Raw genomic sequence first — 15143 nt, 5'->3', positions numbered from 1 at the left:
ATATGCCAGTGTGTGTGTGTGTGTGTGTGTGTATACCACATCTTTATCCTTTCATCTATTGATGGACATTTGGGCTGCTTCCATAGTTTGGGTATTTTAAATAATGCTGCAATAAACATAGGGTGCATGTATCCCTTTGAATTAGTGTTTTTATATTTTTTGGGTAAATACCTAGTAGTGTGATTGCTGGATTGTAGGGTAGTTCTGTTTTTAACATTTTGAGGAACCACTGTACCATTTGCCAGAGTGGCTGCACCAGCTTGTATTTCCCACCAACAGTGCAAGAGGGTTTCTCTTTCTCCACATCCTCGCCAACACTTGTTGTTTCTTGTGTTTTAGATTTTTTCCATTCTGACAGGTGTGAGGCGATTATCTCGTTGTGGTTTTGATTTGTATTTCCTTGATGAAGAATGATATTGATCATCTTTTCGTGTGTGTGTTGGGCATCTAGATGTCTTCTTTGGAGAAATGTTTGTTCATATCTTCTGTCTGTTTTTTTACATCTTTTTTTGGAGAGAGAGTGCATACAGGAGGGAAGGGACAGAGAGAGGGAGAGAAAGAAGCCCAAGCCAGCTCCATGCCCACCCTGTAGTGCAATGCAGGCCTTGATCCCATGACCCCAAGATCATGACCTGAGCCAAAATCAAAAGCTGGACACTTAACTGACTGAGCCACCCAGGCGCCCGTCTTCTGTTCATTTTTTAATTGGATTATTTGGGTTTTGGGTGTTGAGTTGTATCAGTTCTTTATATATTTTGGATACTAGTTCTTTATCGGATATGTTATTTGCCAATACCTTCTATTCAGTAGGTTGCCTTTAAGTTTTGGTGATGGTTTGCTGTGCAAAAGCATTTTATTTTGAGAGCGTTCCATTAGTTTATTTTTTATTTTGTTTCTCTTGCCTCAGGAGACATATCTAGAAAAATGTTGCTATGGCTGATGTCAGAGAAATTACTGCCTGTGCTCTCTTCAAGGATGTTTATGATTTTAGGCCTCACATTTAGGTTTTTAACCCATTTTGAGTTTATTTTTGTGTGTGATGAAATAAAGTAGTCCCGTTTCATTCTTTTGTGTGAGGCTGTTGTTGAAGAGATTTTCTTTTTTTTCATTTTATATTCATTCCTCCTTTGTTGAAGATTAGTTCACCATGTAATTGTGGGTTGATTTCTGATTTTCTGTCCTGTTCTATTGATCTCTGTGTCTGTTTTTATGCCAGTACCATACTGTTTTAATTACTACCACTTTGTAATATAACTTGAAATCTGGAATTGTGATAGTTCAAGTTTTGTTTTTCTTTTTCTGGATTGCTTTGGCTATTTGAGGTCTTTTGTGGTTCCATACAAATTTTAAGATTAGTTGTTTCTATTTCTGAGAAAAATGCATTGGTATTTTAATAGGGATTGCAGTAAATCTGTAGATTACTTTGGGTAACCATATTTATTCTTTCAACCCATGAGCATGGAATGTGTTTCTATTTCTTAGCATCATCTTGAATTTCTTTCATCAGAGTTTTGTAGTTTTCAGAGTACAGGTTTTCCACCTCTTTGGTTTAGTTTATTCCTAGATATTTTATTGTTTTTGGTGCAATTGTAAATGGGATTGTTTTCCTAATTTCACTTTCTGCTGCTTCATTATTAGTATAGAGGAAGGCAACAGATTCCTGTACATCGATAGTGTATCCTGTGACTTTATTGAAGTCATTTATCGGTTCTAGTAGTTTTTTGGTGGAGTCTTTTGGGTTTTATATATATAGTATTATGTCATTTGCAGATGGTGGGAGTTTTACTGCTTCCTTACCAAGATGGATACCTTTTATTTCTTTTTGTTGTCTGATTACTGTGGCTAGGACTTCCAGCACTATGTTGAATAAAAGTGGTGAGAGTGAGCATCCTTGTCCTGTTCCTGACCTTAGGAGAAAAGCTCTGTTTTTCAACATTGAGTATTATATTGGCTGTGGGTTTTTCATATATGGCCTTTATCATGTTGAGGTTGTTCCCTCTAGACCCGGATTTGCAGAGAATTTTTATCATGAATAGATGCTGTAGTTTGTCAGATGCTTTCCCTGCATCTATTGAAATGATCATGTGGTTTTTATGCTTTCTCTTACTGATGTGATGCATCATGTTGACTGTTTTGTGACTATTGAAACATACTGGGGTCCTGGAAAGAAATCCCACATGATTGTGGTGTATGATTTTTTAATGTATTATTGGATTCAGTTTGCTAATATTTTGTTGAGGATTTTTGCTTCTACGTTCATCAGGAATATTGGTCTATAGTCTTTATCTGATTTCGGTATCAGGGTTATTATACTGGTCTCATAGAATGAATTTAGAATTTCTTTCCTCTTCTTTTTTTGGTAATAGATTGAGAAGAATAGGTATTACCTCTTCTTTAAATGTTTGGTAGAATTCACCTGTGAAACCATTTGGTTCTGAATTTTAATTTTGGGGAAAGTTTTTTGATTTCTGATTAAATTTCAATGCTGGTAATTGGTCTGTTCAAATTTTCTGTTTCTTCCTGCCTTAGTTTTGGTACTTTCATACAATATTTTAAAAACATAATGCCATTGCACTATAGTTAGGTATACATTTTTGTATTTCTTTCTCTTTTACACAGGTCTGGAAAGCAATGACCAGTGGCCCTTTCTGTCTGAATTACAATGGTTGAAAAGGAGAAGGAAGAGAGCAGTGAATGTGAGTGTGGCATTGAATCACAGATGGGGCCACTTCACTCAGTTAAATTGTGTGCCTGAAATCACACAGTATCTTAGTTTATCTAAAACAGTTTAGATTTGGGCAACTTCCTCTTGCAAACCAAAACAACAAACCAAATTCCTCCTGTGTTTTGAGTCTTACAGGCATATTGCTTTTAATTCAGCTTTTTCTATTTGATGTAAACTGGTTACAGTGTCCCTTGAACTCTGATGTCATATGAGGAATGTATTGTTTTAGCTTCATACTCAAAACATTTTCTTATGAAGATGGCAGTGCATTTTTTTCTATTAAAACTACAGCAGACTTTTTTATATGACTTATATAACATCATATGAAACATTTTTGTTAACCAAAAAAGTAAGGGGAAGTGTTAGGTTTTAAAATGTTGGCTAATGATGCTTATTTGTATTTCTTTCAAATTTAAAGCTCTTTTGTACCAGAATTTGAAACTAGATATATTTTTTCTGAGGAACTATTTGACCATTAGTATCATGACGGTTACTAAATAAGAATCATGTAATTATATAATCAACAACTGTAGTATAGCTCCCATGTATTGATAAATGTATAGGAGCTTTGTAACTGAAATTATGTTCCTAGTCTTTTTCATAATAGATTAGAAAGCTGTAATGATGGGGACTGTTTCGTAATTACATGGTGAATGCTATGTAACTGAGAATTAATTCCACAGCATATAGATTACATGGTAATTTACTAGATAACTTAATGAGTAATTATACTGAAAATTGCACATTTTAGATAATGTTTTGCTGAATGTATTTTTTGGTGAAAAAATTAGACTACCAGTCATCAGAAACTTAGTTACAGGTTAAATCGTCCTCTCTTTTATGAGCCTATCTTCACATTGTGGTGATTATGGTTACAAATTTTGTTTCTCTACTTAGAGTTTTTTTTTTTCTTACTCTTGAAGATGTGGTTGGTAATAATAAGTTTTTTTAAAATTTTTATTTATTTATGATAGTCACACAGAGAGAGAGAGAGAGGCAGAGACACAGGCAGAGGGAGAAGCAGGCTCCATGCACCGGGAGCCTGATGTGGGATTCGATCCCGGGTCTCCAGGATCACGCCCTGGGCCAAAGGCAGGTGCCAAACCGCTGCGCCACCCAGGGATCCCAATAATAAGTTTTATATAGGCCTCTGACACTTCACTACATTCCACTCTTATCAAATATAAACAGATCAAGGATCTAGTACATAAGGAAAAAAGAGTCATCATTACTGATTTTCCAGTTTCAAAAAAAGTCCAAATGAAAACTAAAATGTTTGGCACTTGCTCTTAAAATTATGTAGTAACAATGAAAATTTAGAAGAATTTAGAAAATAGTAATTGTCAATGTTTGTTCCTTTGAGAAGTTGTGTGGTTAAGATTTAGTACATTATTATTAAAATTTCACTCCTTTGAGTTAATGTTTCTTTTGACTATATTGATAGCTGTTCCACATGTACTGTACTATTCTTATTAAATGAGTTTTAAGTAGATTTCCTTTGAAGTTTTAAGTAGATAAGAATCTTTTTTATCATATTTTAATGCCAAAGAAATAGATATTTATTTATTTTAGCAGAATTATACTGTACATTTTTCTCTAGAATATTTTTACATATGAAAATAACATGCGCTGAGGGCACCTGGCTGGTTCAGTTGGTAGAACATGTGACTCTTGATCTTGGGGTCATGAGTTTGAGCCCCATGTTGGGTGTAGAGATTACTTAAAAATTAAAAAAAAAATCTATTAAAAAATAACATGGGCTTTTCTCTATCTTGATGAGTATTTTAATGATAATTAAATATAATTCTTTTATGAATACTTGAGTATTTATCCACACTTTACAATCACTTTCTTTGATTTTGCTGACCAAGTTTCTTCCAGGGTGTTTATAATGTAGGCAGCAAAGCAATTTTTTTTTTGAAATTCATAGTCGATCTACAAGTTAGTAGTGAGCATCAGAGATGTATCCACCACCATTCTGACTAAATTTTTATATTCCACAGCCATCTCGTGGTGTGTTTGAAGAAATGAAATATTTGGAACTTATGATTGTTAATGATCACAAAACGGTAAGAATATAAAGAATCAGTGAGTTTTAGACCTGACAGCTTGCCTAAGAAAGAATACATTTCACTTTATACTTAATCATTATTTATTTCTTATTAGGGTCAATATATTTAGATGCTTTATTTCTTTAAAATTATTGAATGACGATGTATTTCATGGTGTTGGGAAACATTGGGTTTTATAGTATTTTCACAACTCTAAACTTTCTTTTTAATTAGTGGCTTTAATGAATGGATTTAACTGTTCGTTTGACATCTTTTACATACCTTTCTTTAAAATTCTTATTTTAAATAAATAAATAAATAAATAAAATTCTTATTTTCTACTTTTTTCATCTACGTATTTGGGCACTACTTTCCAATTTTATTCCATCTTTGTTCTGAGAACATTGTTTTTTTCTTCCTAATTATGACTTGTGGCAGATATAATTATGGGAAGTAAAGATGCATAATAAAGGCATATCCAAAGAGACTATACTTGATGATTTATCTTCTTTAAATTTTGGAAAGATGAGTAATACTGTGTTACTTTTATTAAAGTAAACTGTGATTTAATGGGTCATCTCAGTAACATTTAAGAAACATGAAAAATAATTATTGCCTCCATTTGCCCTTCTTGAAAATAGAGTAGAAACCTTTTCTTTCTTTTTTATTCTCAAAGATTTCATTTATTTATTTGAGAGGGAGAGAGAGTGAGCACGAGTCAGGGAGAGGGGCAGAGGGAAAGGGAGAAGCAGGCTCCCTGCAAGCAGGGAGCCTGACATGGGGCTCCATCCCAGGACTCCACAGATCATGACTGGAGCTGAAGACAGATGCTCTACCAACTCAACCACCCAGGCGCCCTGAGTAGAAAATTTCTTAACCATGTTTTACTTAATCATGTCTCTCATAGATTGCCTGAAGCCTAGAGCTTTCTAAAAAGTCTTGTCCAGTAGGCTGTTTGCTAGTATAACCAACACTTAAATGTGTAACACCTAGCTCTCTGGGAAAAAGCCTTGATTTATAATGTTTGCTGATACCTGTGGTGTAGATACTCCCATCGTGGCTGCTTTCAGGTTACTGAAGTGAGGTCACTAAATGAGGAGTTGGGAAAAGTTGCATCCAGTGGACTCCTGTGAACCATTGGGAGCGGTCTCTCGCACCCCATTGCTACACTTTTCAGACTGTGTTAGGCTAGTTGTACTTCTTGTTGTAATTATATAATTTAAGAAATTGTATAAACCAAGACAAAGAGTAGTTGTTTTTATGAAAACTGAATTACATTTCTGGAAAGATGAAAATCTTTTAAGAAATACTTGAAAGTCAGATATGGGTGAAAAACTTATAAAAGATTACAACAAAAATTCAGATTGCTTTGTATATATCATTAAGTACTTGTTTTGCTTTAAGGAGACAAAATTAGATTAGTAGATGATAGAATAAGATTAGTAGAATTACTCAGAAAAGGCCTTGAAACCATATATTTAAAAATATGGTGACTTAATTTTTTTTACTTCTTTTATTTTTATACTTTTATTTGACTCTGTATGTTAGCAGACATTTTCTATTAATTGCCAAGTATTAGTTCAGTTATGTTGAGTATTATTCAGTAGGATACCTGCTAATTTTATATGCAGATTTATTTTATTTTCCAGGGGCTTTTAAATATATTGCTTGACATATTGTTAGAAGAAACAGTGGAGAAGTCCTCTCTGGTAGGAAAGAAAACCAAATGTGTAGACAACCATTTTAGATAATGAAGGCTAAACTAGCAGTTTCAGAAGGACACTAATTTGCTTGAAACCCCAAGATAATTTTTTCATCTGAAGTATTTTTGTTGATTGAGGCATTGAAGTTTTTTTGTAGCTGATTCTCACTCCTTAGCATTGTGGCATATTGCGAAACTATGGCTTTAGACACTTATGCTTTTTCTCATATCCATTATACAAATACTTTTAAGGTAGTGGAAGGAATAATTATGATACATGCAATGCCTTTAAATTCACAAAGTACATTCACATGGAGCTGGGAATGGATAGAACACTTTTCCAGCCCATGACTTGCATCTCCACGACTCCTATTCCACCATACTCTAGTAGGAATGTACATAATGGTATCAATCAGAGTAGATGTCAGTAACTGTAAAAATAGGAAAAGATAATTTTTTAAAAATATTGAATACTCTAAATTTATTTCTTAATCCTTTTAAATGAATAATAAAATAGCACCCTCCCACTTAAAATATCATATTCGTATAAGGAAATTTTCTGCACATTATACCATATATTCTGTGATAAAGTTACCTTCTTTATGCTACCAAATTTGTTAATGGTAAACCTTGGTAATTATATTATTATTATTATTATTATTATTAAAATTGAATGAGAACTAGTTCTTATCTGTTCATCTATCTTTGAAACTAGAAAAACAGAACTGTAATTTGCACTGATAAACTTGGAAGGAATACATAGTAAGAGATGTAAAAAAAAAAAAGAAAGCTCTATTTTTGAGTAGTAATAATACCTAATATGGAAAGAAATTACATAAGATGATTTCTACTATTTAAATAAATACTACATCTAGGCTAATAGGACAAAATATATCAGAAAGGGAGACAGAATGTAAAGACTGCTAACTCTGGGAAACAAACTAGGGGTGGTAGAAGGGAGGAGGGCGGGGGGTGGGAGTGAATGGGTGACGGGCACTGGGTGTTATTCTGTATGTTAGTAAATTGAACACAAATAAAAAATAAATTAAAAAAAAATATTCCTTTTGTTTTGAGACCAGGTTACATTCTAGTTCCAAATAAGTGTGTCATTTTATAAGGATTTTTTTCTTTTGAGAGGCGAGAAAAAAATTCTTTTAAGGTGTGCTTTATATGAAATTACAAAAATGAAGATTGTTTTTGCATTTGATTGCTACAAAGAAGGAGTAAACCAGAACATGGATCAGAGTACTGAAACTCCCATTTTGAAAGTAAAACTGAACTAGAATAATTAACACCTGTTTTTTTAATACCTTGGAGATTTACTATTGGTTTTAGAATGATCATCCTTGAAATGACTCATCATGCCATCTTTGTGCTAGATGAGGCGGCACAGTTGTTTTGATAACTGTCATCAAGCTCTAATTTTAATTTTTTTCAAAAAGCAAATTTCTTTAAGGGTTGTAATTGTTCAGGAAGGAAAAATAAATTTGGCACTTTAAATGTAAATTATTTTCAGTGATCACAAAATGTGAAAGTAAGTTTTATCATAAATGGAGATTGCACATTTTTCTTTGTATGAAAAATTATTTCTCATTCATGCAGGATATAGAAACATTTTGCCTACATTCACTTTCAAGCTAATCTCTTTAATTCAGAGTAACCCAATATTGGCTCCCTAAAAAAGGCAGACACCTTATTTTGAGGAAGCATCATGTTATCAGTGGCTTTCAATTAGGAAAGGAAAATCCCTCAATTTTGTAGACAGCATCTTGGTAGCTGGCTGGTGGAACCTAATTTGTGAGCCAATTATAGCCTTGATAAGGGTCTGCAAACATTTCTTTGAGCCACTTGAACTTGAGCTAAATATAAATATGAAAAGCCTATTCTAATAGAAAATTGGTTAAAATATTTTAAAGTGCATGAAAAAAGTTTTGCTTACATTTTTGCTGTATCCTTACATATTCATCAGAGAGTACAAGTATGTTATAACTCAAATATTTTTCAATTTGAACCCTATTTAAAAACTGCTATACTTTATAAGCACGGGAACAAACTCTGAGTTCTCATCAAGAATTGTGATTTATTTGGAATATACATAAACTATTTTATAAGAATTGTTAACTGGAAAAGTTTATCTCCTATCTCAACCCAGAGGAGGCCATTGAATTCCAGCTGTGTGACCTTGGATGACTTCTTTGTCCTCTTTGAACCTCACTGTCCACATTCTAGAATGGGGCTAATAAAACCCACCTCACAGACTTGTGAGGAGCAAATATTTGTTATAGGAGAGACACTTATAGATCCTAGTAAATCCTAGCTGCTCAAGTAAGTGGAACTTCAAGTGAACAAATCTTGTGGGTATTGCTAGTTGTCCTCTTTTGTGCTTTCTCAGCAGCAGTGGACACGGGTGATTACGCTCCCCTATTTGAAACATTTTCTTCATCTTTTGGCTTCTGTGATGCAACAGCTCTCCTCACTGGCTGTTCCTTCCTAGTTTTGCGCCTCTGATTTCTAGAATTAGGGGAATGCTCATAGCTTGGCTTTGATCTATCTTTTCTTTCTATAGCACTCCCCAACTTGACCACTTCCAGTCTCAATCTTTAAATAATACCATGACTTTAAGGACATCTGGGTGGCTCAGTCGGTTAAGCATGTGACTCTTGGTTTCGGCTTGGGTCATGATCTCAGGATTGTGAGATCGAGCCCCACGTTGGGCTCCAAGTTCAGTGGGAAGTCTGCTGGAGATTCTGTTCTCTCTCCCTTGGCCTCTGCCCCTCCCCTCCTCAAAATAAATAAATACAATCTTAAAAAATATATATCATAATTTCAATGCCTCTACTTTATGCCTCTAGCCTCCTGAGTCAGTACTTAACATATCCAACTGTCTACTTGCATTCTGGCTTCAATATTGAATAATGTGTAATATTTCTAAATCAGAACTTTTGATTCCCTAAATCCTAAGCTTCTCTTCGCCTAGTCTTTCTCATTATTTTATTTTTTTAAGATTTACTTATTCATGAAAGAGAGAGAGAGAGAGGCAAAGACAGAAGCAGAGGGAGAAGCAGGCTCCCTGCAGGGAACCCGATGTGGGACTCGATCCAGATTCCAGAATCATTCATGCCCTGAGCTGAAGGCAGATGCTCAATCGCTGAGCCACCCAGCATCCCTCTTTCTCATTATTTTAAATGGCACCACTATTCCCCCAGCTGTGCTAGTTCGACCTGGGAGTCATCTTTTATTATTCTCTTTCTTCACCTTCCACATCCTATACATCACCAAGTCCTGGGAACCCTACCTTCGTAGTGTGTCCACTCACTTCTGCAGATGTCCAGCCTTCATTATCTTTTACCTGGATTCTTGCTTCCATGTTTGACCCTTTCTATTCACTTACCCCACACCAGAGGGAACTTTCTTTAAAGGAAGTAAGAAATGTGGAAATTATGAAATATGAAAAAAGTGAAAAGCATCACGTTTTGATAGACTTCAAAAAAGACCTAATTTTGTTAATTTTGTAAACGTGTATGTCATGTTTTCCCATAATCATTATACTACAAAAAGAAGCCTCGAAAATGGACAAATTAATGTTCAGAAGCAAAATTAAGTTAATTATAATAGATATATAAGACCACCGCCTTAGAATAGGTATCAGTTAATATTTTTCCTTTCTTTTTATGATGTGTGCTTCTTTTTTTTTTTTTTTTTTTTTTTTTTCTTTTTTTTTTTTTTTTTTTTTTTATTGGTGTTCAATTTACTAACATACAGAATAACACCCAGTGCCCGTCACCCATTCACTCCCACCCCCCGCCCTCCTCCCCTTCTACCACCCCTAGTTCGTTTCCCAGAGTTAGCAGTCTTTATGTTCTGTCTCCCTTTCTGATATTTCCCACACATTTCTTCTCCCTTCCCTTATTTTCCCTTTCACTATTATTTATATTCCCCAAATGAATGAGAACATATAATGTTTGTCCTTCTCCGACTGACTTACTTCACTCAGCATAATACCCTCCAGTTCCATCCACGTTGAAGCAAATGGTGGGTATTTGTCATTTCTAATAGCTGAGTAATATTCCATTGTATACATAAACCACATCTTCTTTATCCATTCATCTTTCGTTGGACACCGAGGCTCCTTCCACAGTTTGGCTATCGTGGCCATTGCTGCTAGAAACATCGGGGTGCAGGTGTCCCAGCGTTTCATTGCATTTGTATCTTTGGGGTAAATCCCCAACAGTGCAATTGCTGGGTCGTAGGGCAGGTATATTTTTAACTGTTTGAGGAACCTCCACACAGTTTTCCACAGTGGCTGCACCAGTTCACATTCCCACCAACAGTGTAAGAGGGTTCCCTTTTCTCCACATCCTCTCCAACATTTGTTGTTTCCTGCCTTGTTAATTTTTCCCATTCTCACTGGTGTGAGGTGGTATCTCATTGTGGTTTTGATTTGTATTTCCCTGATGGCAAGTGATGCAGAGCATTTTCTAATGTGTATGTTGGCCATGTCTATGTCTTCTTCTGTGAGATTTCTGTTCATGTCTTTTGCCCATTTCATGATTGGATTGTTTGTTTCTTTGGTGTTGAGTTTAATAAGTTCTTTATAGATCTTGGAAACTAGCCCTTTATCTGATATGTCATTTGCAAATATCTTCTCCCATTCTGTAGGTTGTCTTTGAGTTTTGTTGACTGTATCCTTTGCTGTGCAAAAGCTTCTTATCTTGATGAAGTCCCAATAGTTCATTTTTGCTTTTGTTTCTTTTGCCTTCGTGGATGTGTCTTGCAAGAAGTTACTATGGCCGAGTTCAAAAAGGGTGTTGCCTGTGTTCTTCTCTAGGATTTTGATGGAATCTTGTCTCACATTTAGATCTTTCATCCATTTTGAGTTTATCTTTGTGTATGGTGAAAGAGAGTGGTCTAGTTTCATTCTTCTGCATGTGGATGTCCAATTTTCCCAGCACCATTTATTGAAGAGACTGTCTTTCTTCCAATGGGTAGTCTTTCCTCCTTTATCGAATATTAGTTGCCCATAAAGTTCAGGGTCCACTTCTGGATTCTCTACTCTGTTCCACTGATCTATGTGTCTGTTTTTGTGCCAGTACCACACTGTCTTGATGACCACAGCTTTGTAGTACAACCTGAAATCTGGCATTGTGATGCCCCCAGATATGGTTTTCTTTTTTAAAATTCCCCTGGCTATTCGGGGTCTTTTCTGATTCCACACAAATCTTAAAATAATTTGTTCTAACTCTCTGAAGAAAGTCCATGGTATTTTGATAGGGATTGCATTAAACGTGTATATTGCCCTGGGTAACATTGACATTTTCACAATATTAATTCTGCCAATCCATGAGCATGGAATATTTTTCCATCTCTTTGTGTCTTCCTCAATTTCTTTCAGAAGTGTTCTATAGTTTTGAGGGTATAGATCCTTTACATCTTTGGTGAGGTTTATTCCTAGGTATCTTATGCTTTTGGGTGCAATTGTAAATGGGATTGACTCCTTAATTTCTCTTTCTTCAGTCTCATTGTTAGTGTATAGAAATGCCACTGACTTCTGGGCATTGATTTTGTATCCTGCCACGCTACCGAATTGCTGTATGAGTTCTAGCAATCTTGGGGTGGAGACTTTTGGGTTTTCTATGTAGAGTATCATGTCATCGGCGAAGAGGGAGAGTTTGACTTCTTCTTTGCCAATTTGAATGCCTTTAATGTCTTTTTGTTGTCTGATTGCTGAGGCTAGGACTTCCAGTACTATGTTGAATAGCAGTGGTGAGAGTGGACATCCCTGTCTTGTTCCTGATCTTAGGGGAAAGGCTCCCAGTGCTTCCCCATTGAGAATGATATTTGCTGTGGGCTTTTCATAGATGGCTTTTAAGATGTCGAGGAATGTTCCCTCTATCCCTACACTCTGAAGAGTTTTGATCAGGAATGGATGCTGTATTTTGTCAAATGCTTTCTCTGCATCCAATGAGAGGATCATATGGTTCTTGGTTTTTCTCTTGCTGATATGATGAATCACATTGATTGTTTTACGGGTGTTGAACCAGCCTTGTGTCCCAGGGATAAATCCTACTTGGTCATGGTGAATAATTTTCTTAATGTACTGTTGGATCCTATTGGCCAGTATCTTGTTGAGAATTTTTGCATCCATGTTCATCAGGGATATTGGTCTGTAATTCTCCTTTTTGGCGGGGTCTTTGTCTGGCTTTGGAATTAAGGTGATGCTGGCTTCATAGAACGAATTTGGAAGTACTCCATCTCTTTCTATCTTTCCAAACAGCTTTAGGAGAATAGGTATGATTTCTTCTTTAAACGTTTGATAAAATTCTCCTGGGAAGCCATCTGGCCCTGGACTCTTGTGTCTTGGGAGGTTTTTGATGACTGCTTCAATTTCCTCCCTGGTTATTGGCCTGTTCAGGTTTTCTATTTCTTCCTGTTCCAGTTTTGGTAGTTTGTGGCTTTCCAGGAATGCGTCCATTTCTTCTAGATTGCCTAATTTATTGGCGTATAGCTGTTCATAATATGTTTTTAAAATCGTTTGTATTTCCTTGGTGTTGGTAGTGATCTCTCCTTTCTCATTCATGATTTTATTAATTTGAGTCTTCTCTCTCTTCTTTTTAATAAGGCTGGCTAATGGTTTATCTATCTTATTAATTCTTTCAAAGAACCAACTCCTGGTTCTGTTGATCTGTTCCACAGTTCTTCTGGTCTCGATTTCGTTGAGTTCTGCTCGAATCTTTAGTAGTTCCCTTCTTCTCTTGGGTGTAGGATCTATTTGCTGTTTTTTCTCTAGCTCCTTTATGTGTAAGGTTAGCTTTTGTATTTGAGTTCTTTCCAGTTTTTGAATGGATGCTTGTATTGCGATGTATTTCCCCCTTAGGACTGCTTTTGCTGCATCCCAAAGATTTTGAACGGTTGTATCTTCATTCTCATTAGTTTCCATGAATCTTTTTAATTCTTCCTTAATTTCCTGGTTGACCCTTTTATCTTTTAGCAGGATGGTCCTTAACCTCCATGTGTTTGAGGTCCTTCCAAACTTCTTGTTGTGATTTAGTTCTAATTTCAAGGCATTATGGTCCGAGAATATGCAGGGGACAATCCCAATCTTTTGGTATCGGTTCAGACCCGATTTGTGACCCAATATGTGGTCTATTCTGGAGAAAGTTCCGTGTGCGCTTGAGAAGAATGTGTATTCAGTTGAGTTTGGATGTAAAGTTCTGTAGATATCTGTGAAATCCATCTGGTCCAGTGTATCATTTAAAGCTCTCGTTTCTTTGGAGATGTTTTGCTTAGAAGACCTATCGAGTATAGAAAGAGCTAGATTGAAGTCACCAAGTATAAGTGTATTATTATCTAAGTATTTCTTCAGTTTGGTTAATAATTGATTTATATATTTGGCAGCTCCCACATTTGGAGCATATATATTGAGGATTGTTAAGTCCTCTTGTTGAATAGATCCTTTAAGTATGATATAGTGTCCCTCTTCATCTCTCACTACAGTCTTTGGGGTAAATTTTAGTTTATCTGATATAAGGATGGCTACCCCTGCTTTCTTTTGAGGACCATTCGAATGGTAAATGGTTCTCCAACCTTTTATTTTCAGGCTGTAGGTGTCCTTCTGTCTAAAATGAGTCTCTTGTAGACAGCAAATAGATGGGTCCTGCTTTTTTATCCAGTCTGAAACCCTGCGCCTTTTGATGGGGTCATTAAGCCCGTTCACATTCAGAGTTACTATTGAGAGATATGAGTTTAGTGTCATCATGATATCTATTCAGTCTTTGTTTTTGTGGACTGTTCCACTGAACTTCTTCTTAAAGGGGAATTTTAAGAGGCCCCCTTAAAATTTCTTGCAGAGCTGGTTTGGAGGTCACATATTCTTTTAGTTGCTGCCTGTCTTGGAAGCTCTTTATCTCTCCTTCCATTTTGAATGAGAGCCTTGCTGGATAAAGTATTCTTGGTTGCATGTTCTTTTCATTTAGGACCCTGAATATATCCTGCCAGCCCTTTCTGGCCTGCCAGGTCTCTGTGGAGAGGTCTGCTGTTACCCTAATACTCCTCCCCATAAAAGTCAGGGATTTCTTGTCTCTTGCTGCTTTAAGGATCTTCTCCTTATCTTTGGAATTTGCAAGCTTCACAATTAAATGTCGAGGTGTTGAACGGTTTTTATTGATTTTAGGGGGGGATCTCTCTATTTCCTGGATCTGAATGCCTGTTTCCCTTCCCAGATTAGGAAAGTTTTCAGCTAGAATTTGTTCAAATACATATTCTGGCCCTCTGTCCCTTTCGGCGCCCTCGGGAACCCCAATTAAACGTAGGTTTTTCTTCCTCAGGCTGTCGTTTATTTCCCTTAATCTATCTTCATGGTCTTTTAATTGTTTGTCTCTTTTTTCCTCAGTTTCCCTCTTTGCTGTCAACTTGTCTTCTAGGTCACTCACTCGTTCTTCCACCTCGTTAACCCTCGTCGTTAGGACTTCTAGTTTGGATTGCATCTCATTCAATTGGTTTTTAATTTCTGCCTGATTAGCTCTAAATTCTGCAGTCATGAAGTCTCTTGAGTCCTTTATACTTTTTTCTAGAGCCACCAGTAGCTGTATAATAGTGCTTCTGAATTGGCTTTCTGACATTGAATTGTAATCCAGATTTTGTAACTCTGTGGGAGAGAGGACTGTTT

The 15143-nt window shown here is 35.9% G+C and overlaps 1 protein-coding gene across 4 annotated transcripts in view; it reads left to right on the top strand.

Annotated features, from left to right (window-relative positions):
• ADAM23 (ADAM metallopeptidase domain 23) overlaps positions 1-15143 on the top strand; it is a 193358-nt gene that overhangs the window by 121380 nt on the left and 56835 nt on the right. For all 4 annotated transcript variants that reach the window (XM_077885567.1, XM_077885564.1, XM_077885565.1 and 1 more), the window contains 2 exons: positions 2620-2696; positions 4729-4794. In XM_077885567.1, coding sequence (XP_077741693.1) covers positions 2620-2696; positions 4729-4794 — 143 coding nt within the window. The remainder of the gene's footprint in view (positions 1-2619; positions 2697-4728; positions 4795-15143) is intronic.

This window comes from Canis aureus, chromosome 36 (assembly GCF_053574225.1).
Source record: "Canis aureus isolate CA01 chromosome 36, VMU_Caureus_v.1.0, whole genome shotgun sequence".
Lineage (NCBI taxonomy): Eukaryota > Metazoa > Chordata > Mammalia > Carnivora > Canidae > Canis > Canis aureus.
Note: the sequence above shows the minus strand (reverse complement) of the source record. Positions and strands in the feature narration are given on the sequence as shown.